Below are 24,682 nucleotides of genomic sequence, written 5' to 3' on the forward strand. Positions count from 1 at the left end.
CCAAAGAGAAAAATGAAATATTCGAACCCAGGGAGGTAAAGAATGAAAGATCAGAGTCAAAGCAAATCGCCCAGTTTGCAGTGTAGGTGTGTGCTGCCTTTTGTTACGCTTCCCTCTTAGGGGAAATAACCAAAAACACAAAGATGATTCAAATAGAGAGTCAACCTGATTTGAGTGGGATCATCAGAAATCAGGGTCTATCAGGCAGCAGGAGTAATGCGCCAAGTGCTTTTTAAGGAATCTGTGTAGCCCTAGAAAAGACTGGGGGTGATGGGTGGTGAGTGGTCGTGTAATCACAATCTCCTGAAATACTTAGGGATGGAATAAAAACCCAGCAGGAAACTGAGACAACCAGCTGATTTGATTGAAGAATAGGACTAAATGAGCCCTTTACCTCCATTTCCATTTTAAGGGTTTGTACGATTTTATGACTTTAATAGGAATTTCCAATGCTTTCCTTTTGTCATATTTTCTTCGGAGAGAAGAAAAAAGAGAGCTGAGAGGTGAATTTTCTAGCACTCACATTAAGTACCTTGGGCTGTCAAATAAATGGACTTCTACAGAAAAAGACCAGGACCCTCTTCCTCTGTTAAGTAGGTTGAAAAGCACATCTGCTCTACCTTCTCCTGGAATCTTACTAAGATGCTGGCTTCTCACGGCCAGTCTATCAAAAAGGGAGAATAAATTGTGCACCTACCTTATTCTTGGTATAATGATAAGGCACCACTTTTTGGAACACCTTTGGCACCTGTTCCATTGTGTCATTGTTAACAACGTGGAGCACGCAGACCGGAAGTGTAGTGTATACTTTGGGAAGCAAAATCACATCTTGAGGAACCAAAAATGTTTCTCTGTAATTACAAAAACATGAACTTCCTCTTGACATGAATCAAAGACAGTTTGAAATTACATTTCAGGCAAGAAATAAAAAAGTAAGTTTAAAGTTTCAAATAACTACAAGGTATACATAATGGTTTTTAAAATTATTAATATACTATTTTGTCATGTAAAGGCAAACCCTTGAAGAAATCCTATTTTATAAGTAATTTGTCACTTTTACCTAATATGATATTGCTCGAAAAATAAATGATTTTTCTATACTGATAGCACATCAATTTATTATATTACCTTTATCATATTCATAAAAATACTAATAATTAACTTCACATTCTTCATATTTTATTTAAAGAAACATGGGTAAAAATTCCTGTAATCTCATTTATGCATAGCGATGCAGAAGAAGTGCTAAGTTGTGAAAACAACCTATCCGTTCATACTTTCACTAGTACCATAAATAAGACTCTATACATATGACTACTGCATGCCATTTAAAGATGACATCATATGCCGATTTATGATAGCCTCACCTGAATACTATAAACCAAGTACTTGGTGGCTGGTCTGCATAAGTCACGGTATAGTCAGCAAAAACAATCTTAGTGTCTTCATCTTGATAGCATGGATAAGATTCAATAGACTTGCACTTGCTTTTAAACATCAGTCTAGAAATGTAAAAATAATTTAAGTTCCAATGGCAAAGGCAACTTTTAAAATAAATTTTATTTACAAAAAAAGAAGGCAAAATAACATAAAATAGTACAGTCTGTTGAGTCCTTGATCAAAGGTTGTGGGGTTCATAGTGCATGGCACCCAGGTAAGGGATACCCATTCCAGGTCAACCATGAAAGATGGCTCTCAAAGGTCTTTTAAGTTATCTGAAGTTCTCAGTCAAAGGAGAACTTAATTCATGATCAAGAAAGTAATTACAGTTTATGGGTGGGAAATCAGCACCGAAGTTCAAACTATAAGGGTAGGAAAACAGGAACAGCCAAAGTAGCAATAAAACTGGTGGGGGGGGGGGGGCACTCAAGGCCTGGAATTGATGTGAGAATCAATACTAGAATGGAGTTTAAAGTAAGGAATGGATTTGTAAAAAGGATTAAAACAAACAAAAAACTAAGGCTGTGATCAAGGGGAGAATGTCAGCTTTCCTTCTATGCGATTTCTGGCCCATAAGAGTGTGGTATATGCAACTGGTTACAAGAATTATGGGTTGAGGTTTCTCCATGTTTGCCCCCTGGAAGGCTGTGGCATATTCAGAACATGATGGAAGTCATGGAGAGATGCTCTAGGTTCTTTCCCTTCCACCACCAGGAACTGGATCTAGCTTCAGTAGCACCAACAATCTAGGGTCTTTTCTATAATGTCTATGGAATTAGCTGGGATGGAAGCCATAATGGCCATAGAAAATGGTTCTGTATTAGAGGTCTCGGTAGATCTAGAGATGTTCTTGTCTTCCAGGAGGCCAATGGCCTTGACTGTATCATCAGTGAAAAGCAAAGCCATGGAGATTCTTATGGGGGATAGGATTCACATGCTCCAATAGATCACTGGCCTTTGATGATGGGAAGAAATTGACAGATTTATATTTGGGAGAGCTTTAAGCTTTTGAGGAGAGTTATGAGAACAAAGATTGACCACATATCCTGGTTCGCCTGGGGCAGTCCGGTTTACACTCATAATCCTGTCATAATTATTAGCACTGCTCCCTCTGTCCCTTTTATAAAAGTGTCCCAGTTCAAGTGAAAAATAACCTGATTGCCCTAACTGGGAACTGCAGTTTGGTGGTCTGTCAATGCAGAGCACCACTGCCAATCACATGGGGGCTGGCCTAATCCGAATGTGGGTGTTGGCTGAGCCCGCACAGCAGCTTAACAGGCTACCTAGGGAAATGACTGTAATGGGACCAGCCGCCATTCTAAGATAAGCAAGGGATTTTAGAGGTATTCCAGTCATTGTTCCCATGATACATTCCACACTTTAGAAAGCCTCAGGAAATTCTAATGCATATAGGGCCATCAAAACCCTAATGTACTATACGGAATATCTTGAATAACCCAGAGAAATATTCCTGACAGACTTGAAAGATTTTCTTCTAAATTTGGATCTAGTACAGAAGGAAAGTTCTATCAGTAAACTGAGCCTTGCCCAAAGTTCACTTGGGAAAGTTCTGCTCCTTAAGATGTGAGAATGTAAGTCTAGATTCCAGGACCTCAAAGTTCCCTATTTAGTAGTAATAATAAAGTAATACTTAAAATAGCTAATATTCTATAATGACTCAATCTGTAGTTTGTGCTAAGTACTTTTCCTGTGTTACCCTAATTTATCTTTACACCCTTATAAAAGAATAGTACTATGAGGTAGATACTGTTTTCCCTATATTAAAATTATTATTTCCCTTTATTAAATAGTATTAATAAAATATTAAATATTATTAATGCAATTTTAATTTTAAATTCAGAGAGGATAAGAGACTTACCGCAGGTCACACATCTGATAATTAGTAGATCAGGGTTTAGCATTAGGTCTTATACTGAAAGATGCGTGCTCTTGACCAAAAAAGAGATGCCAGCTAACATGAGGAGGTAGCTTGGGATGCTCCTGCTATTTGAATTTAAAGATCAGCCAGCCTCGTAGGTTCATCCTTCCAATAGATGTGGGGGTAGAACTCAAACCTTTGAAAGAGCATGGCCTTTGTAGTGGATATTTGCTGAGTTTCTAAGAAATGTTCTTGGCTATGTTGGAAAGTCACATGGAGAGGAGCACCAGCCCCCTGATGGAGTTCTGCCTATGTTTCAAATACACCTACACCTTCAAATACACCAACTCCTTAACAGGGGAGCTCATGTGTTTAGCATTTCATTTAAATGAAAATTAGGCATAAATCTGGCCCAGAGATCTTCCCAGCAATGCAAAACCAAGTTAGAAAAGAAGAGTTGGGGTGCCTGGGTGGCTCAGTCCTTAAGCGTCTGCCTTCGGCTCAGGGCGTGATCCTGGAATTCTGGGATTGAGCCCCACATCAGGCTCCTCCGCTGGGAGCCTGCTTCTTCCTCTCCCACTCCCCCTGCCTGTGTTCCCTCTCTCACCGGCTGTCTCTCTCTCTCTGTCAAATAAATAAATAAAATCTTTTAAAAAGAAAAAAAGAAAAAAAAGAAAAGAAGAGTTGTGCTCTTTCTTTGTATATGTACACTGGAATCTTAGAAGAGTAAGAAACAGGTTCTGGAGCAAAAGTCAGTCAAGCTGGATGATTAGGTAACGGCAGTTTCCGGGGCCAGGAGCAGGGTGAGGGGAACGAGACACTCACTCTCAGGTTTAGGCAAGTACTGTAGAGATTTAGATTTTCTCTATATTTAAAATTTTGATATTTGATTCATTGTGAATTTTTTTCATTATTTTTAGGTTATTTTACGTTTTTGTATATTTTCATATATAATTTTTTGTTGATTGTTAAGGAGAAATCCAACTGTTATTTTATATTGACCTTGTCTCCAGCAATTTTTCTTAATTCTCTCATTAGCTCTAATAATTTTTCTGCAGATTTTAAAATATTTTCTATATATACAATCATATCATCTGTAAACAGTGGTGGTTTTACTTTTTCCCTTCAAATCCTAATGACTTTTATTTTGCTTTATTGTCATTTTGTCCTTCTCAGAATTATTCCAGGATTATTGTGAATGGAAGTCATCAGGGAGACATTTTTGTCTCATTTCTAAACCCAAGAAAAAGCTATCAAAATTTCACCACTAATCATGTGTGTAGTAAGTTTTGAAAATACTGGATACCAATAACATATTAATGAAAGACTTCTCTAAAAGTGTTCTTTGCCAAAAGTCCAAGTTTTCTAAAAACAAAATAAATTTTTTGAATTTATGTTAAATTCTATCAAATGTTTTTTCTCAATCTATCTGGAGGACCAAATGATTTGATCCTTTTCCCTGCTAATGTACTGAATTAAAATGACAAATCTTCTAATGTTAAGCCACCATTGTATATCTGGGAATAAGAGGCCCACTTGACTATAAGGCATTATCTTTTTTATTTAATTCTAATTTATATTTATTAATATGTTATTACATTTTTTGCATCTATTTAAAAGGGTGATTGGTTTGCAATTTCAAGAAGGTGATTAGTTTACTATTTCATTTTCTTACTGCACTGTTGAATTTTTAAATTCAAGATTATGAATTGATTAGTGTTTCCTCTTTTTCTGTTCTCTAGAAGATTTGTGAGATTAATCTTATTTCTTCCTAAATTCACTAGCTAGTTCATTAGTATATTGCTAGAAAGGATACAGTACATCTTTCCCCTGTTAGAGTTTCATCTAAATTATTACTTTTACCATTTCTGCAATAATGCTATAACCTTTGAACTCTTTAAAACCTTATACCCACTTCTACATTTTACATTGCTAAGGTCATGAATTTACTCCTATGTGTAGCTATTTGTTGATTGCCCTTTGAAGATAATATGTATTATTTTTCTGGTTGCTTTGAAGGTTTTCCTTTTGGCCTTTGTTTTAAGTAGTTTGACTGTAGTGAGTCTACGTATACTTTTCTTTGTAGCCTTTCTGCATGGAGTTCACATGCAGTCTTCTGAAAACATGAGTTGATGTGTTTTACCAGTTTTGGAAAGTTCTCAGTTATTATCTTTCTACAGTCTGGGGCTATAATGACAAAACAGACTTTCTGAGCATATTCCACATGTCCCTTATGTTGCTTTCTTATTTCCCACTTGTTTTCTCCTATGCTTCGGTTTGGATACTTTTCTATTGACCTATCTCCGAGTTCACCAATCTGACTAATCTGCTGTTAAACCTACAAATAAGTATTTAATTTCAGTTGTTAAAATCATCATTTATGTAATTGTCATTTGACTCTGTTTTATTAATCTAAACTTTTGATCTATTTTCTCCTTATTCTTAATTTTCTTTGGCATTTCCATTACAGTTAAGTTTTAAGATTTTTGCCTGCTAATTCCAACATCATCAGAGGGTCTGCTTCTTTTATATATGTCTGGAGATATATATATATCTATCTTACCAAATCATCTACTCCTAAACCAATATATACATATATAGATACATACATACATATATATATAATTTATAATTTCTCATTTTTGTCCCGATCATCCTGTTGCTCAGACATGGTTTGTGGCTACAGTACACTCTTGCTGAGGCTCAGTCTACTTCCGGTTTACCCCTGTTTCTAGTGTTACCATCTAGGGATTTCAACTGACAATTTTAACTGTTTGCTGGAGTTCCCTCCCCCAGCAGGTCCTAAACTCTGACCTTGGTCACCTTAGCACCATAAAAACTTCAAGAAACTTTGCTCTGCTTCTCAGAGGTTTTCTACTTAGAATCTAAGTTAAGTGTGATTAAGACAAACCAAAGGTAGTAAGTACCATAGAAATGCTTCCGATAAAATACGGTGGAAGTTCAGGAGAAGTGGTGTTTCCAGCTGCAGTGATTAAGAAAACTCAAGGAGCATGTTCGTACTTGAACAGGAACTTGAAGGGTACCAAGATACTGCCAAAGAAATGTCATTATACTGCTTTACCTTAAGAGAGAAACTGCGTACTGTTCTATATTCAGTTCCAGTATACTCCAAACTTTCTGAAGAGTATCTGCAACACTGGTATTTTCCTTTGTGTCTAAAAATAATAATTAAAAATGCAATATAAAAACTGTAAGATGCCTGAAAAATCATCTTGTTCGAAGTCCTCCTTTTACAGAGAAAGAAACTGAAATTCACAAGCTGGTATCCAAAGTCATAAGCTTTATTAGCAGCAAAATTATGCTTAAAATATAAAGCTATAAGCTTCTAGTCCACAGCTCTGCTCATCGATTTATGTTGTTTCCCCTTCATCTTCAGTTAAAAACCATAAAGTGTTCTTTGATCTAATTGAAGATTGTCATCAAAGAGTTTACATCAGGAGATCTTTTATCCCACCAAAAGTTCCTTATGAAAGCTCTTATGACAGAAAAAATAATTCACCCAATTTTTCTAAAAAACAATGGCTAATGGGGATCCCACTAAATCTTAAGCCCATAATCCACAGTGGTTTAGGAGTAGATGACTTGGTAAGAACAATGCAAATCCATAGTAAGTGGCTCAAATTTAACATGTCAGAAACTGACTTTTTCCCTAATTATTCTATTTTAATTTCTTCATAGTACTTACTAGCATCTGAAATTGATATCTTAATATATTTACTTGTCTATTGTATGTCTACCACCACTAGAACACAAGATTCATCAAAGCAGAAACTCTGTCAGTTTAACTGACTTCAATAAATTCAGAATTTAGAACAGTGCTGTGCACACAAGTTATTCGATAAATATGCACTGAGTGAGATATGCAAATATTATTAAAACATTACTAAGTTGTTCAAGGTTTTGTGTCTAAAAAGAGAAAGAAAATCACTGTTTGAATGTAACTTTCACAGCATATGTGGACAACAAAAAGTATATTTTACTATATATTTAATTTGATAGATCTATCTTTGCTTTTACTAATAGAATAATATCAAAATCAAGCAACAGTTATATTTTTCTCTCACATAACTATATAATGTAGTTTATTTTACATTTGTGTATCTGTAGTTTTCACTGCTGAGATGAAGATTTTGGTTATTCTCATGAAATACTTCAAAGAGAGACACTTTACAACAAAATGTTTCAATATATTCAAAAAATTCTATTGGAGGGCGCCTGGGTGGCTCAGTCAGGTAAGTGTCTGCCATGATCCCAGGGTCCCCGGCGGATCCAGCCCAGAGTTGAGCTCCCTGCTTAGCAGGGGGTCTGCTTCTCCCTTTCCCTTGCCCCTCCCCTCACTTGTGCACTCACAAGCTCTCTCTCTCTCTCTCCTCTCAAATAAATAAATAAAATCTTAAAAAAAATTCTATCGTCTTATGAAACAAAAACTGCAGAATGAAAATGTTTAAATATAGTCTTTGCCTCTACAGTGTTCTAAGCTGATAAAAAGCTAAAATAAAATAAACTTTTTCACAAAAATAGTTTATTATACATACATAAGTAACTTGATTTAATAGAATACACTGATAATTTGATGTAATAGCTAGAATACACTTCAAATGCATCCTGTGCTATCTAAATGTATGCCGCACGGACACATGGAAGCCTCTCTCGTCCAGCTCATTCATTCATTTACTCATTCATTCATTTATTTCTTTGAAAAATGGTCTAGAAATATAAAAATGTCCATGACTTAGCTGAAACTGACTGCTGCAGCCTTCCGCTAGGCATTGGAGATGCATAGAGGAGAAAACTGTTTCTCTGTGTTTAAAGACAACAGACTGGGAAGACCTAGCTGATCAGTCAATGATTCATTCATTGTTTCTTTCAGCACGTATCTGTCGTGTGTTTACTCTGGGCCAGGTATTGTGCTAAATTCTGGGAGCAAGAGAGTGAGTGTGCTGACATGTATTCTGACCTCAAGGAATTTCAATATTTATAGAATTACAAAGAATTAGCCCAATAATTAAGTAAGATAACTCCAAAATGTTTTTCATTAGCACACAAATATTCATTCTTACGTACACAAGTTCATTTTATAAATGACTGGAAAATGATACCTGGTGTTCTAGCTCTCATAAGCAATCTGACATAAGTCCCTCTCCACATGGCTTGAATTTTAATTACTGCTGCTACTTCCTCAGGAAAATATTCTTTATCATTTACTGGTAGACAGCATTTAACGTCTACCCATTCCGCTGGAAAGAGAAAAACAAATTTGGGGCTGAAAGCTAAGTTAACGTATTTAATCTTTTCCCCAGTTTTCAATGCCTTTAACTGCTAAAGTCCCCTGACATATCAAGTGCCACCATGATAGATTTGTCTTTATATTTAATATCGTGCTCTGCAGGTGATCTTTTTTTAGAATGTAAACATTCTGGAGAAGGGAAACACTACATATTGACCCAGGAGTGAGCTACTATTAATTCTTCTGTGAAAATAGCAAGGGGCTTCTCTCAAAATTGAAAGAAAATGTTAAAATTGCGTGACTAGAGCATAGGGAGAGCGGGACGGGAGGATTATTTGGATCCGAACATCTTTCCAGAATTCCTCAAATCACACCGTAAATGTTAGTGACTTTCATAGTCTTTCAGGGCAGAAACAAATAAAATAGGGGAATTCTGGGCTTCCCTGGAAATATGTGAAGTTGGAGACACACGACAGATCCTTGGAGACCGTGGGCTTCCCAGAGCACAGCTAGAATGCCCCACCTGTTGGTCCAGATCTAGTCTACCTAGTCCACAAACACTTCATGCTTTTCTCAAATTATTTATCTTCTACAAGGCTAGGAAGTCCTTTGTCAAACAAATATCTAAAGTATTCGGTACCTAAAGAAACCTCTTCTAAGGAGAAATCGAGTAACTCCAAATCCAAAACCATAGCGCGAAATGCAAATTTAAAGTTGGGAGGAGGTCTTGCTAGTTGAGTTTTTTTCATTAAGCGCCATAAAGAGATATGAAAAACCTGAAAAAGATAAAATACGTTAGTACATTTTTTAAACCAAAAAAAAAATAACATTATCTGGCCAGAGAGGCTCTAAAGATCTTTAAATACTCTAAAAGCAAAAATACATCTTTCTCAGATGCACAATATAACAGAAGCTCTTGAGGTCTCCCTCACCCAGGAAGAGAGCAAAATTATTTATCACCTTACCATTTCTAATTTAATAAAATTTAATCACTACAATGTTTATAATGTACACCCGATCAGAACATAACTGAAGAGATATAGTGTAAGATGAAAAATATGGCCCTTGTGCTTAAGCAAGTAAAATACTATATTTCACTGGTTCTAAAACACCATCCACTGTAAGACATGCTATTGTTTCATATGTTACCAAAAAAGAAAAGATGCTGCTTAGACTTTTTATCACTTTCTTTTTTCCATCTATGAGTATTTATTTCCCACTGAAAAAGCTCTTTTAGATTTATTTAGACAGAGCTTTTTCGTCATACATCACACTGAAACATACATGAAAAAATAAAATAAGCTACATAAGTTGGTTAAATATTCTGCAAACATTCATATTCAAACTCTTACCTTGCAAATCACTTTTTGAAAATGCTTAACATCTGTGTTTTCCTATATAGTTTTGTCCTTTATGTTGTCAAGCTTTGAAGATGCACCATTGCCTAAAGTGCGTTCTACTTTGGTCCCTGCGATATTTTACTCAAACCACCCACCGACCCCCATTCAGTAAGTGCTGGTGCTGGCTCCTTCCCGATCCTACCAAAGAGGACCCATGGAAGGTTTTTAGACCATAAACAGAGCAAATATTTCTCTTTCCAAGTTTTTTCATAGTTTTTATCTTGCAATACTGAGGGATTCCATGTATTCAGTCATGCCGCTAAGAATAACCACCACGCCCAGCACACTGCTGCTGGATTACTTTTAGCCATTTATTTGTCCACAGGGAGTAATGTGTTTGATGGATTATGTAAGGAGCCTGGGACACCATTTGAGGTGATTTTTTAGCCAGGTTCTCCTCTTCTTCTCTCTCTTTCCCTGAGCCTGGGGCAGGGGGCAGGGGATGTATCAGTCTGGGATGGGGAAAATCCATCTCCTTTCATGCTTCTTTGAGAGGCTCTCTAATGTCATTTAATTCTCTTCCCACAAGGATTACTCCTTTGTCAACAATACACATATTTCTTTTGAAGCAGTAACAGTATGAACCCTTATGAACAAGTCCATGCGTGTGCAGAGAATTCTGAAGGCTACCTGGCCAGTAATGATTATAAAGAACCACCAATTATAAGACACACTCTAATTTCCTTCTCATGTTAAAGTGTGAAAAGAAATGTACATCTTAGAATTGGTGGAATACAATTCTCTTCAAAGACATATGACTATTGTACTTCCTGCTTAGTCCACATTTTCTGACTACTCCTCCCCTCTCCCCATATATTTAGAGACAGGGACCTAATCTCATAATCTCTATCCATAACTGCCCCATCAACCGACAACGGTAGATAAGCCTGCAAGAAACCACCTAACCCAAGCTGAGCAAATCATTATTACTTTGGTCAAATAATTTGAAATTAGGATCAAGACATTCTAAACTGGCCTCATCTGGGAAAGTGACGTAAGTCAGGAGTCAGTTTTTCTATGATACGAACTTAGGAGTATAGACAACATGTCTGTAAGGAGAAAAACAAAATGAAGAAGAGAAGTGCTAAGGGCTGTCTAGCCCCTCTTTGAAGTTCCTCACTGAGTCATTCCTATCCTTAGGTGTCAAGATTCCCTCTATCCTTACAATAAATTCACACATCCAGCTTCTTGTTATGACTTAAGTGAGTTAGATGTGTTTTTTTGTGACATACTAATAAAATGCCCTAAATATGTCAACGTCTAAGATAAAATAAGAAAAATACATGATTATGCTAACCCTACTAGTCTCTCTTACATTTGAGTGTTCAGAGTCCTTGATCATGTTGGCGTTCTACAGGACATGGCTCTGGGCTACGTGTGAATGTTGATGACGGCAGTAAACTCAGACCTGTGGGCAGGAAGTCGCCATTACTCTGACTTCCTGATTAAGACACATGCATACTAGAGAGTGGGGAATAATCCTCGCATAGATTCACGGATTCACCACATTAGCGATTTCAGGCGTCCAGAGGACTAGGCATGCTAGGACATCCCGTCTAAGGTAAAGGATAAGACACTGCAACTAAGAAAGAGGCCAGTACTTGATAGTCCTCTCTGGAGTTGGCGATAGGATATCCTGCTTTGGGGGCTATTATTCCAATGCATTTACTGAGTGACTTAGAAAGCCATCAGCTTTAAGCTGGATCCAAAGCAAGAGGAAGATCTGTAGGAGATTTGAGCACCAAGGGAAACAAAGAAAGATCACCCGGTCCAATGGTGTCGTAAACATGATAATGAAAGACCTCCCAGAAAACACTAACGTTATTTACCAGTGAGGCAGTCCTTGTCTATGGGGTACTTATAGTATGCTGCTCCTGACCCACCTGGAATTATTTATGGTAGACAAATTTGGAATCTATTGATTTATGGGATGTAGCTCTGAAGAAATATCACATAATTATGTAATATAAAATTATAAAAATATCTAAAAATATAAAAGTATTTCATTACCAAAATAGCTGTCTTTTTTGTAAATGAAGCATGTGGAAAGGCCCTTTACATATTAGATCTGGCCTCGCACAAGTAATCTGGGTGGCAGGGGCAGGAACTACAAACGGTTCCCATAGTTTGGGCTCTCTTTCACCCAGGCTTCGCTGTCTAACCTGTCAGTAGCAGAAGCTTTAATATGATAACATCCTCTGGGGATTCCAGTGAGCCACACGGTGGCAAGTTTATTTCAGTGGGCTTCTATCAAGGAGATGCAGAAGGACTAAGAAATGTCCCAGCAAATTTACACATAATTCTTCCCGTCGCCATTTGTCCTTACTAGCATTGACACCTATCTCAAATATGAATTTGCTTTCTCTTTCCTTGGTGCCACTGCCAGCATCATCCAAGGGGTTACAGAAAATCTGATTTACAAACATCAGATCCAGCCTAACATCCCCTTGGACCGAGGGTCACATTATACAGAGAAGATATAACCACTGGGGAATGTCTGGAACTCAATAGTACTACTATATACCATAGAAAGAATTGATAAAATTCCTGGTAAACTGGAATGGCATATAAAAGCCTCAGCTAAGAGGCCAGTCTGGGGATGACCCCCTGTAGACCGGACATGGTATCTTCCAGGGCATAGTATGTATGAATAGAACCAAAGACCAACATGCAGTGTTATATCCATAAAGCTAAGACATACAGGCCTGGGATTCAAAAATTAGAAGTAGGATTGGCCTCTCTCAGCACTATTTCCATTGGTTCATTTGCAATAATCAGTGATCTCTGTCCCAACAGGCAGTTTGCTAATTTGGAGGACCTAATTTCTGGGGATGGACAGCAAGGAATATTTCCATGAGGGAACATGGTATGATTTACAAAAAACCTAAGTTATGATATACGCCTGGTTGCTTTGAGCTTCTCATTCTGGTATACAAATAGGAAAAAGGAACAAATATAACGGTGTGTGGGGAAGAATTAACCCTGATTGTCCTGAAGTACTAGGGTTTCTGCTGCATGATGGGAACAAGAAGAATTATGTCTGAATTTACTGGGATACTTCTTGGTGCTTCCCCAGTGAATGATTAATCACAGCCTGAAAAGAGTAAGGCAATCAATGGTTTGCGCTCAGCAGCATTGAAGGTCTAGGTCACCCACCAGGCAACAAGAACAGCTGAAGCTTTGGCTGGAAAAATAGGGGAAATCTAGAATGGGTGGTAGAGGAGAGAGATGTTGAATACTAACCATGGTCTTCGGTGGCAGTGGAGAGCCTAGCTTTCTTGTCATATGATGATTTAATTATTTGTTTATTTTTAGAGCTTGTGAACACCTCCTTAAGCCATCTAGAGCCATTACCCTGAAGAGTGGATAACAGAGTTCACTTAAGGGAGGAAATCAGGTTGGTTGAAGAGTAAATCATGGCAGGCATTTCTTGTGGATTATTCACGCTCTAGGTGAGCGGTTCCCAATTAGGAGTGATGTGTGTCCCAGGTAGGGTTGCCAGATAGAATACAAGATCCTATAGGAGCAAATACAAATTGCAAAAGCAAGGCTTAATTCTCTCTATGGGAAATAAAGGAAGAAACACTTTTCTTCCCTTTCTCCTAGATACCATTTCAGAAAATGTGCAAGTTCTTTCTCTTTCTCTTTGAAATGTATGTAAGTCTTTTTAAAGGCTAAATTTTGGGGATCGCTTAATATAAGATATGCTGTTTTTTCAAACAGAAAGTATCCTTCTAGAAACATCATAACTTGAGCATGCTTACCCTGAAATGCTGTGTCGTTAGCTCTTTATTGTGGAGGGGTATAGGGTAGTGAGCTGCTTGTAAATCCTTCAGAGCCACAGAGAGTTTACCCTTATCTTTGAAACTAACAATCACATTTCCAACAGCTTTCAAAATCGCTAGTGACTGCTCTGTGAACCGGTAGCTCTCCTGTGAAGACAAAGCATAGCAGCCAGCCTCACTTTTTTTTATTTAAGTGTAATTAAGCTTACAAAAATTTAATTCCTGTGAATATATTAAACCTCTTCTATATGGTTGATTCAATAGTTATTTATGAAGCGCTTGCTTGATCAAGGCATTTTCCTAGGGCCTATGATCCCAAAGATATAAAACAAGGGGTATAATTCCTGCTGTAGTGGGAACACATGGGAAGAACATCTCCCTCGTATTGGGAGCCAGGGGAAATTTCTCCACAGTATTAATACCCAGACTTAGTTCCAAAGGATGTCTAGAAATTACTTTGACAAAATTGTGTGGGATTGGGGAACTGATGGGCAGAGAAGAGTTCAGGGAGAGAGTGATAAGGATTAAAAAGATAAGGGGGTGAACTGGCTCTCCCCTGCTTCTGGCTCCCTCCTGCTACTGACTCCGAGGAGACAATAAAAGCAAAAAGGAGATAGGGAGATGGAAAAGAGTATGAAAGTTCCTTAAAAATTTTAAAATAGAACTATTATCTAACCTAGCAATCTTACTTTTGGGTATATAGCCAAAGAAAATGAAAATGGGACACTGAAAATATATCCGCACCCCCATATTCATTGCAGCGTTATACACATTAACCAGGACATGGAAACAATCTAAGTGTCCACCAATGGATGAATGCATAAAGAAGCTGTAGTGTGTATATGTGTGTGTGTGTGTATGTGTAGCTGTAGTATATATGTGTGATATATACTATATACACATACACACACACACACACACACACACACACACACACACACACAGACAATGGAATATTACTTAGCCATGAAAAAGAAGGAAATCCTGCCATTTGTGACAATATGGATAGATGGACTTTGAAGGCATTATGCTAAGTGAAATAAACCAGACAGGGAAAAACAAATACTGCCTGGTATTATTTATATGTGGAATATTTAAAAACAAACAAACTCAAAAACAGAGAGTAGAAAAGTGGTTGTCAGGGGCTAGGGAGTGGGAAAGATAAGGAGAGGTTAGTAAGAGGGTACATACCTTCAACTATAAGATGAATAAGGTCTGAAGATCTACATGTAACCCACAGTGACTATAGTTGATGGCACTGTATTGTATAATTGATATGTGTTAAGAGAATAGAACTCAAATGTCACCAAAAAAATGTTGTCAACAAGAACAAAAAAGATAAGTATGTGAGGTGATGGTCATGTTAATTAACTAGATGGTGGGGATCCTTTCACAGTGTTTATGTATATCAAATCACCATGATGTACGGTTTATATAACTTACAATCTTATTTGTCTATTTGACCTCAATAAGGCTGGTGGAAAAAAGAAATCGGATGTCAAATTGTAAATCTTTAGGTCAAAACCCAAAAGAGAGTTGGTGGGGGGAGAGAAAGAGAGAGAGGGGAAGAGAGAGAGAGAACCCTGGGGAGTTTGCAGATTATTTTGATTGGTGTGTAGTGGGTAGTTGGTGGGTAGAGGAGGAGCTGCCCAGAGCAGAGGGTGCTCTGAGACAGCATGAAGAGGGTGAAGTTGGAGCAAAGCTTTGTGAAGTGTTTTTGCTCCTTTCCTAGGGAGCACAATGGTGCCATCATTGCTCCTTGGTTCCCTGCAGAAATTTTGAGGAATGGCCCAGCAGCTGTGCCTGGTCGGTACAGATCCCAGCTGGGGTGAGCTGATGAAGACAGATGCAACTGACTTGCCCCCTTAATGCATTTACCATTCTATTACCTTCTCCCCAACCTCTGAAAGCCTAGAAAAAGCCTATTCTCAATGGTGTTTCTCCCAGAGGTGAAGCCATGACCAGAAAAATCGTGTGGTCAAGCAGCAGCACTGGGAGTGATCACGTATGGCTCCGAGGAGCTTGAGTCTCTCTGCTCTTGGACTAGTCTTCTCTCTTGCTTCTTCATTAGAACTGAAAAATAATAGGGCCTGGCTTTCAGGCCCAGTAATTTTTACAAGCTGGAGGAATTGATAACCCCAGGGAAAGATGAGTTCATAGACCAAAATAACTGAACACCTATGAAGTTAAGTCACCTAAAGAAAGAGACAAATTAGATAATCCATACCACCTAAAGCAGAACTATTTTTTTAAAAAAAAGAAAACCAAAAAAAGATGAAACAAGAATTTAAAATAAGCAGAATAAACGTAATTAAGGGAATAAGAGACACGTAATTATAAGGTGGGCTTGTTGATCTCCCTCCTATTGAGCAGGAGGGAGAGGACTGGTGAGAAACAGCACAGCAGGAAGACGCAGCCGTGGGGAACCCTGCACAACCGTTGCCCAGAGAGCCAAGAATCCATGACCGAGCATGTCTGGGCCACAGCAACGTTCACATAAAAGAGCTGCTCCAGAGCCATCTTGTTGCTACCCTGGCCCAGAGGTTTAATGACTGGCCGAGAGGATCCTGCCTCATTAATACAAAGCGGTGCTATGTGCAGATGGGTTTGGGGGAGTGTGTAAAACTGAATGGTGCAGTGGGAACGCCCCACGCAAATTGGCTCCCCAAAAACAGAGGCCCACATATCTAAGGAAGACGTCTTGTGGAGGACATCTAAAACCAAGACAGGACCTCAGGGAAGATGCCGGATCCATTTACCTTGTTTCTTCTTTCAGATGCTGTGAGAACAGAGGAGCAAGAGAAACTAAGAAGAGGCCAAGAGAAGAGGAGATGAATAAGAATGACGGAATTCCCCATGGATCCTCTCTCCCTGAATCCCAGAGTCAAGCACTCCAAACTCCTTAGGCCAAGGAAGGGGTACAAGGAGCATATGATACCACGATTTTAAACTATAATGAAAAGGACTGGACTGATCTTCTATGCATCCCAATGGACCAATATGCTATGGGATCTACCTGAGATGGTAACAGATGTGACAGACAGAGGTGAAGGCACTTGTTGGATAAAAGCTAAAATTGTTTTATTTGTATCCCTACAGAGTTTAGACTGTTCATTGTACATGTCATTTGGGAGAATTTCTTGTAGGATATACTTAATTAACAGTTTTAAAAGGTAAAAAAAAAAAATGGATAAGTTAACCAAAAGACAGGATTAGTTCAAAATCTTTGGAAAAAAAAAAAAGGCACACACACAAAAATCACAGTTGCTTAAACACTTACTGGCTCAAAGTGGGGTAGCACAACATCTTCATCTCCAACGACGAAAGTCACCATGCCGCAGATGTGTATGGAATGCCCCACTGGGGAGTATGCGGTGAAGAGCAGCATATGTCTCCTAAAGACAATGGAAAATAGATGAGGACCAACGGGTTCCTTTGTTGTAGTCCCAGCCTCCATTAGTTGCTTGGTGACAATTTGTGCTCAAATGAAGTCAAACATTAGTGAGAGTTGAATTCTTTAAAACAGGTGGGATAAGGACCTTTGAATTTTCACTCTGAAAGAATCATCAGAGGTCGTTGACTCTAACTGCATTAATTATTTAGGACACAAAATCGTTACACTCAATGATGAACTTGAACATGCTGGAAATACCTCCCATACACTGCAGTCATATCTCAGGAGACGAGTCTCAATTTTTCCCTAACAGCAATAATTCATGGTGCTGTAGGGCTTTGTAGATTTCAAGACTCATTTCATAGTCATTTCCTCACAAATGCATCATTTCATGCATGTTCTTTACGTCTGTCCTACCAGGTTGCCGTATCACTGAGAGCAGGAATGCCATTTCCCCTTCAGTTACCGAGCACTCAGAGCATGTTCGAAACATTCATGCTGATAGGTTAGGGTCTGTGGGGAAACACTTGGGTATGTATAAGAAGGTTCTTTATTAATTCCCCGTTCTTGGTTGTCTCGATGGATGAGCACTCAGACAGAAAAATGACTTCTGGGAGAATCTCTCTATGCCAGAGTTTTTAGGGTAGAAGTGAGAAATATTGAAGTTCTGAAATTTATTATTTTCTAGGAATACTGGATGTTTGCCACGCATTATTTTAGCATTTGATTTTGCCATGTAAGCTTTGCTTTTTCTATAAGAGCTGTAGCTTTTCAATGATCACATAGAATTAACATGATTGATCTTAGGAAATCCAGTAAGAATATTTATTTCATCTGAAATAGGAGGTGATGTTTTGAATTTTATTTATCAAAATCGAGAAAACGTTTTGATTATGCACATTTTCTTTAAAATGGAAAACGTGATCTGCTTAGCCAAGTTTATCTTAACTAAAAATAAAACTACAGGTAAGATTAAAACAAATCATAGGTTAAAAAAATAGAAACCACAGGGCAAAAAATGCTATGCTTCTCAATCTGTTTTTAAATAAAATCATAGTTCTTGCCAAGGAATATAAAATTTACAAGAAAACAAAAAGGATTGTTTAATAAATGAATTTTAGGAAATGCTGTTTTAAACCATATTCTTTCTTAAGAAATTACCAAACTTTGACAATTATGAGACTTCCAAAAGGAGATTCACTGAACAGCATTTCTTCAATTTATTTGTTCATGGAATTATTTTTCTCAAGAATCATAATGATAGAGCTGTTTCTTACAAAATCACTTAGGAGACAATATCCTAGACCCCATATTGTTTAATTATTTTGTAGCCAGTGGTTTACAAGGTTTCAAAAAATTCTTCGTACAGGAAAAATGAAGTCACTCCATACCCAACAGGCAGGCGAACCATTGTAGCCTTGGTAGCATATGTATGAATCTTTATAACAAGTTCCCGTGGCTTCAGAGATTTCCAAGAAACTGATTCAGCTGTAAGCAGTCCAGGCTCTATGTGGGGGCTGTCTTTTGTTAAAGCTAGGAGAGGGAAAAATATTAAAATTTGACTGTGAGAGTGTAGCTGGCCTTTACAACATTAGTAATGATAATAATAATATCAGGAATTAGGGATTTTCTGAAAATATTCATAAAACCCAAAGAAAATACTCTGGGTAAATAATTATTGGAAATAATACTGAAGTGAGACTCAGGTCTTCCTGTCTGTCCTCTTTTCCTCCTCAGGATCATCCCTCACTAAAGAAACCAGGAATGGGAGAGTTAACAAAAAGCCAGACAAGAGTGTCTCATTTAATCATCTGCAGCAGAAATCACAATACCCCGCAAGATGCAGTTTTAAGGGGAAAAAGCACCACATCTGGGAAAATAAGAGATTTTCCTAAGGTAGTGGCAAAGCAAGGTTGAACTATCCCATTGTTTAACCTAAGTTTTTACTTTTAATTCTTAGCTTTGACGATGTGTAGAAACAGCAAATAATGCACAAAAGTGTAATTTTAATATTAAGTATTACGTTTAAGACAAATAAAGAATATCAACTATACTTCATCAGTAGCTAAGGCCAAAACACTTTATAAATTAAAAAAATTAATTGGGACAGATTGATACATGACACTGTATTAGTTTTACATATTTGGTATTTGCACATATTGTGAAACGATTACCATGAAAATTTGATTAACATCCATTACTACACACAATTACAATTTTTTCTTGTAATGAGAATCTTTAAGATGTACTCTCTTAGCAATTTTCAAATATACAACATAGTGTCATTAATATAGTCATTTTGGTGTATATTACATCTTCTGGAGTTATCTTAGCTTGTATTTTTACCCTATTTCCAGAACACTCAAGCCGAAGCTATAAGGACAAAGGGGCAAAACACGACCTAAAACACCTCTACACACATAGAATTTCAAGGTTTTAGGATATGGTGTGGCTTGGGAGTGATTCGTTAGTAGATATACTAAGCTTATACCACTAAAGTTTCGCAAGTTTATTCAACGAGTATTTATTGCCCATGGCTACATGAGACACCATTTAAAACATTGGGTAGAACTGGGTGGAAATCATAGTCCCTGCCATCAACGTTGGCAGGACATTTACTAGTAAGCATTCAGCAAATATTTATTGTACCTCTACAGCACCAGGCTTTGTAAATTTGAGTTATAGATAATTTGATTTTGCTATTTAGGCTTTGCTTTTTCTAAAAGAGCCATAGCTTTTCATTGATCACATAGAATTAACATGACTGATTTTGGGAAATCCAGTAAAAAATATTTATCTCATCTGAAATAGGAGGTAATATTTTGAATTTTATTTATCGAAATCAAGAAAACTTTCTGATTATGCAAAATATGCATAAATGGAAAATGTGGGGGCACCTGGGTGGCACAGCAGTTGGGCGTCTGCCTTCGGCTCAGGGCGTGATCCCGGCGATCTGGGATCGAGCCCCACATCAGGCTCTTCTGCTGTGAGCCTGCTTCTTCCTTTCCCACTCCCCCTGCTTGTGTTCCCTCTCTTGCTGGCTGTCTCTATCTCTGTCGAATAAATAAATAAAATCTTAAAAAAAAATAAAAAATAAATAAATAAATAAAATGGAAAATGTGATCTGCTTAGCCAAGTTTATCTTAACTAAAAATAAATCTACAAGTAATATTAAAAACAAACCATAGGTAAAACTGTGATTGATAATGGGGGAAAATGTTGTTTCTTAATCTGTTTTTAAATAAACAGATTTAACCTTAAAAAACAGGACAAAGAATTGAAGAATGATGTTTTGTGCATATGTGCGAATGTGCAAGGGCTGGTCTCAGGGAGAAGCAAGAACAGTTCATCCATGAGAGTGGGAGGGAAGGTGACTAGAATTGTGAAGAGCTCCTTATGGGAAGATGAGGTGGGTCATTCCTGACTTTTGTCTATCTCTAAAGTGAAAATAGCAGTCAAGTCTTGAGTTGAAAATGCATGAGGATGAGAGCGACTGTTGGAGAGATCTGGAGGTTTGAGATGGTCATCCATGAGGACAAGAGTGAAGAATGCATGAACCAGGGAAATGCTGGCAGTGCTGGGGACCATTTGGAAATCTGTGGCCCTCAGTTGAAAGTGGGGCTAGCTGATAGGATCATTTTTTTCTCCAGTCCCGTTCAGCTGCTCTGATGCACAGAGGTATGTTGCAGAATTCATCTGTCAAATTCAACCACTATCAGGGGTTTGCCAGGACAGTAAGCTGAGAGGGTAAGAAGAACAATCACACTGAGGTGTGTCCAAGGCTATAGTTAAAACAGCAGGCCAAGGAAATGGGGGGATGAGAGAAATAAAGACATGAGGAAGGGAAGACAGAGAAAAGTAAGAAGGTCAATGGACTGTGGTCGCAGAGGAGTCAAAGGATTATAGGAGCAGGGGTTTTAGGGGAAGTGAACTGGAGAGTCAGGGCATGTAGTCAGAGCCTGAAATGGTAAGGTAAGTTCTAAACTATAATTATGAAAACAAAGGCCAAGATGGGATGGTGGAAAAAGTCTTCAGAACTGTCAAATCAAAGAAAGAGTGCATGTTTTTCAATAGATTTTTAAAGTCTCAAGAACGATGACATGTAGAAGTGGAAAGAAAAACAGAGTGAGTAGGCATGCCAAAGAGGGGAGCACAGGACTGAGACAAGGACTGGTGCAGGTAACAAGAGTGAGCATAACCCACGATGTCTGAGCAGGAAGAGCATCCTAGAAGGTGGTGTAAGGAGAACCCTCTTAGAGACTCTGGAGAAGAAATAAGTTGCTTCATCCAGAGCTTAAAAATCTTGTATTTCCCCTGGACTGAATGAAAGTGAGCTGGGCTTTGAGACTATAGTTTTCTCAAAGCTCTCTTACCTCCAGATTCTCCCCATCGCACCAATGCAGAGAAGCAAACCAGGAGTTCAATAGGTTTTAGACTGTCCACAAATAGATAGTAGGACACACGTTCATCTGAGAACTGCAAGACATCAGATGAATTTAATATTGTCTATGAATGCTGTATTTGCCACTTACAATAATCATACGATACCTAATATTTACCGAGAATCTACTGTGCTTTAGACACCACGATAAATACTTTACAGCTTTAATGATATGAAGAAAATCACACTGGGTAAATATTGGCAATAGTGTATGGAAGCTGGGTCTACAGGACCTGTGTGAGATTAGCTGCCCTACCGGAGAGTCAAAACTCTTCACCATGAGCAAAGAAAAGGGATATGCTTGTTCTAGAAATAACAAATAGAGGAGACTGGACTTGAGTCTGAGGGCTCAGAGAATATAGGTCCCTGATAATAGTCTTTAGTAACTTTAGCAGAGAATGGAAATGTCTAATGGGGTTGTATTAAGGTATTTTACAGGGTGGTATGTGATAGAAACACTTTCTTCCTTTTTTTTTTTTTACAAGATCTTCAGAAATACAGCCATTGCACACTAATGCACCAGACTGGATTTCTGTTTTGAAGATGCAAAAGAGTACTGAGTAAACCCAGAACTTCCCTTAAAGGACAGCCACGTGAAGGTTACATGACCATGAACTCAATCGATCCTATATGGGTACTATTAATACCCATAATCATGGATCAAGAAACTGAAGCACAAAGGGAATAAGTAATTTGTCAAAGGCCACAGAGCTTGCAAGTAGCAAAGCTGAGAGTCAAGAGTAGGTCTATTTACCAACTCCGGGACTGGTCTTTGAGACGATTGAAATTTTATTGCCTCTCAGCTGCTTGGTGTTTCAACATAATTTTGACTGATGGCCTACAGTAAGTGTGTTAAATTAATTTCATTGCTATTATGCATTCAAAGCTTTCATATTATTTTACAACGATATTTAAATAAAAAATTAAAATATGAAAGAAAAATCTCTAGTGATACTGTGAAAAACGTAACCTTGTTATTTAATCAAGTATGACGAGATTGCTGGAAATGCTCAATGTAACCATGTTTTACATCATTGCTTCCCCTGATATTTTTCCATACTAAGCATTTGCCATTTATCTTCTTTGTTTCCTTTTGGCTGCCACATGTTGGTTATAAAGACAGTTGTTTCAAGTATTCACTCTCTAAAATTATGAAGGAAGCTTGGGTTTGCAGCCTAGTGTGCCGGCTGGAGGAGGAGTTTCCACACAGAGCTCATCTGCTGCCATTCTTGAGAGTCTCAGGATTTAGGGACAGTGTGGCCCTAGAGGTCACACGGAGGCACTCTGCTCTTGGTGCCTGCACAGGGCACCTTTGGGAGCCCCCTACTCCACCACACTGAACACCAATGGAACATCTATGGAATGTGCTGGAAGAGGCCTCAGGCTCAGCTGGCTGTGCCTGTGGCCACTAAAATCAGGAATGCCTGGCCACAGACCACAACCAAGCCTTCCTTTCAGGCCATCCCAAAGGCTGTGAAGTTTGGATTCCAATGCCCTCTAAGAAAACATTATTGTTTTCTCATACCATGGATGTAAAAAAAGAAAAAAAATCAGGGATATGAAGGGACTCAGAAGGATTTTTATCATTTTATTTTGCCAAGCTGAGACTTGAAAAGGAAAAAAAAATCTATATTTACATCAGTTTGTAAAAATAGGATCAGAATAAAGAACTGTTGGCCCTTGTGCGTCACACGTATGCGTGTGTATTAGTTCGTTGGGCTATAACAAACTCGTAACCAAACTGCCTAGTAACAGGGACAGCCAACACTGATTATCCCTTGCTGAGAACCGGCATTCTTGTAAGTATTTTACGTACATTCTCTCCATGATGTCCCAACTCTATTTATAGGGCTCCTACAGCAATCATTTTATAGACGAGAAAACTGAGGTAAGGAGGACTGAACTTAGTGTCCCACCGCGAATGAAACGTGGATTCCAAGCCAGGCAGCCGGGCTCTGAGCCACCACCCTGGCGAACCTAGTGAGGGGGAGAAGTGGTGACAAAGCACAGACTCCACGTCAGGCACAAGTCTCGGGATGCTTGCGCCACTTACCAGGTGGGTGGTCTTGGGCAATTTACTCAGCCTTAACTTGCCTCAGTTTCCTTACCTGAAACATGCTGATCATAATAGTCCTTTCCCAGGGTTTGCTATGCGTGAGTTAATACAAGAAAGAACCTAGTGCGGGGCCGGCAACAGAGTAAGGCCCTATAAATGACTTCATCTTATTATTGCCAACAGTTTGAATATGGAAATATGCCGAAGTGATCTGTAAACTGTATGCTATTCTCACATCATCATCTGGGTTCAGTTAGTCCCAGTTAGCAGTGTGGTTATCTTCGTAAAGTCATCACATTCCTCTGGGTGTTTTTATAGATAAACTCCAGAGCTAAGGAGACCCTTTCTCCCCGCTCCCTTCCCCCCAGGCACCATGACGGACCTGATCCTTACTTTCAGAGCGGACATCCAGCTGCAGAGCACGTCTTGAAAAATGCTCAAAAGGTTTTCTCTGCCTGTATTTTCATCTAGTACAAGCGTAACAAGAAAAGTCACCTCCAGCGCTTCTTTCTTCCCCCACCTCTGCACAGGGCTTACAGAGATGTGGCATTATCGTTGGGGGCTCGAATGGCCCCCTACGAGCAACATAAGAGTTCCAGTACAATTCAGTTTCCTAGAATATGTTTCCTAGTTTTCCCCAAAATGCCACACAATGTGAGATTTATTAATTAATTCAGTCGATAATTTTTTATTGAGTTCTTGCCTCATGCTGGGAGCCGTGCTGTAATAGTACACAAAAGGACAGAGTCCTTCTTAAGATGTTGACATCAAGTGGGTGGATGGGGGGAGGGGCACAGAGAAGTAATCAGGCAGTTGGGACTGAGGGGGGTAAGTACAGGTCTACACAGAGTGCGTGGAGTCAGGGTACTTGACTCTGTGGCCAAGGAAGAAGGTCTCACAGGGTCAAGGACATTGATGCTGTTCTGAGAGACTGCTAGCATTAGCCAGATGAGGGCAATAAGGATGAAGGGGAATGGACTCCATGTAAGGGAAGAACATGGACAAAAATAGCAGAAATGGTAGTAGAGATGTGCCTTTG

At 38.5% G+C, this 24,682-nt stretch overlaps 1 protein-coding gene across 1 annotated transcript in view; it reads right to left on the minus strand.

Moving 5' to 3' along the window:
* The window catches only part of ADGB (androglobin), a 153,053-nt gene that overhangs the window by 45,242 nt on the left and 83,129 nt on the right, over positions 1-24,682 (minus strand). Inside the window, exons 17-25 of the mRNA XM_057310981.1 lie at positions 21,520-21,622; positions 18,538-18,679; positions 17,033-17,147; positions 13,732-13,899; positions 9,208-9,343; positions 8,440-8,577; positions 6,402-6,495; positions 1,368-1,502; positions 698-851 (exon numbers count right to left, since the gene is read on the minus strand). Of these exons, the coding sequence (XP_057166964.1) occupies positions 698-851; positions 1,368-1,502; positions 6,402-6,495; positions 8,440-8,577; positions 9,208-9,343; positions 13,732-13,899; positions 17,033-17,147; positions 18,538-18,679; positions 21,520-21,622 (1,185 nt within the window). The remainder of the gene's footprint in view (positions 1-697; positions 852-1,367; positions 1,503-6,401; positions 6,496-8,439; positions 8,578-9,207; positions 9,344-13,731; positions 13,900-17,032; positions 17,148-18,537; positions 18,680-21,519; positions 21,623-24,682) is intronic.

Source organism: Ursus arctos, unplaced genomic scaffold, assembly GCF_023065955.2.
Source record: "Ursus arctos isolate Adak ecotype North America unplaced genomic scaffold, UrsArc2.0 scaffold_13, whole genome shotgun sequence".
NCBI classification, from domain to species: domain Eukaryota; kingdom Metazoa; phylum Chordata; class Mammalia; order Carnivora; family Ursidae; genus Ursus; species Ursus arctos.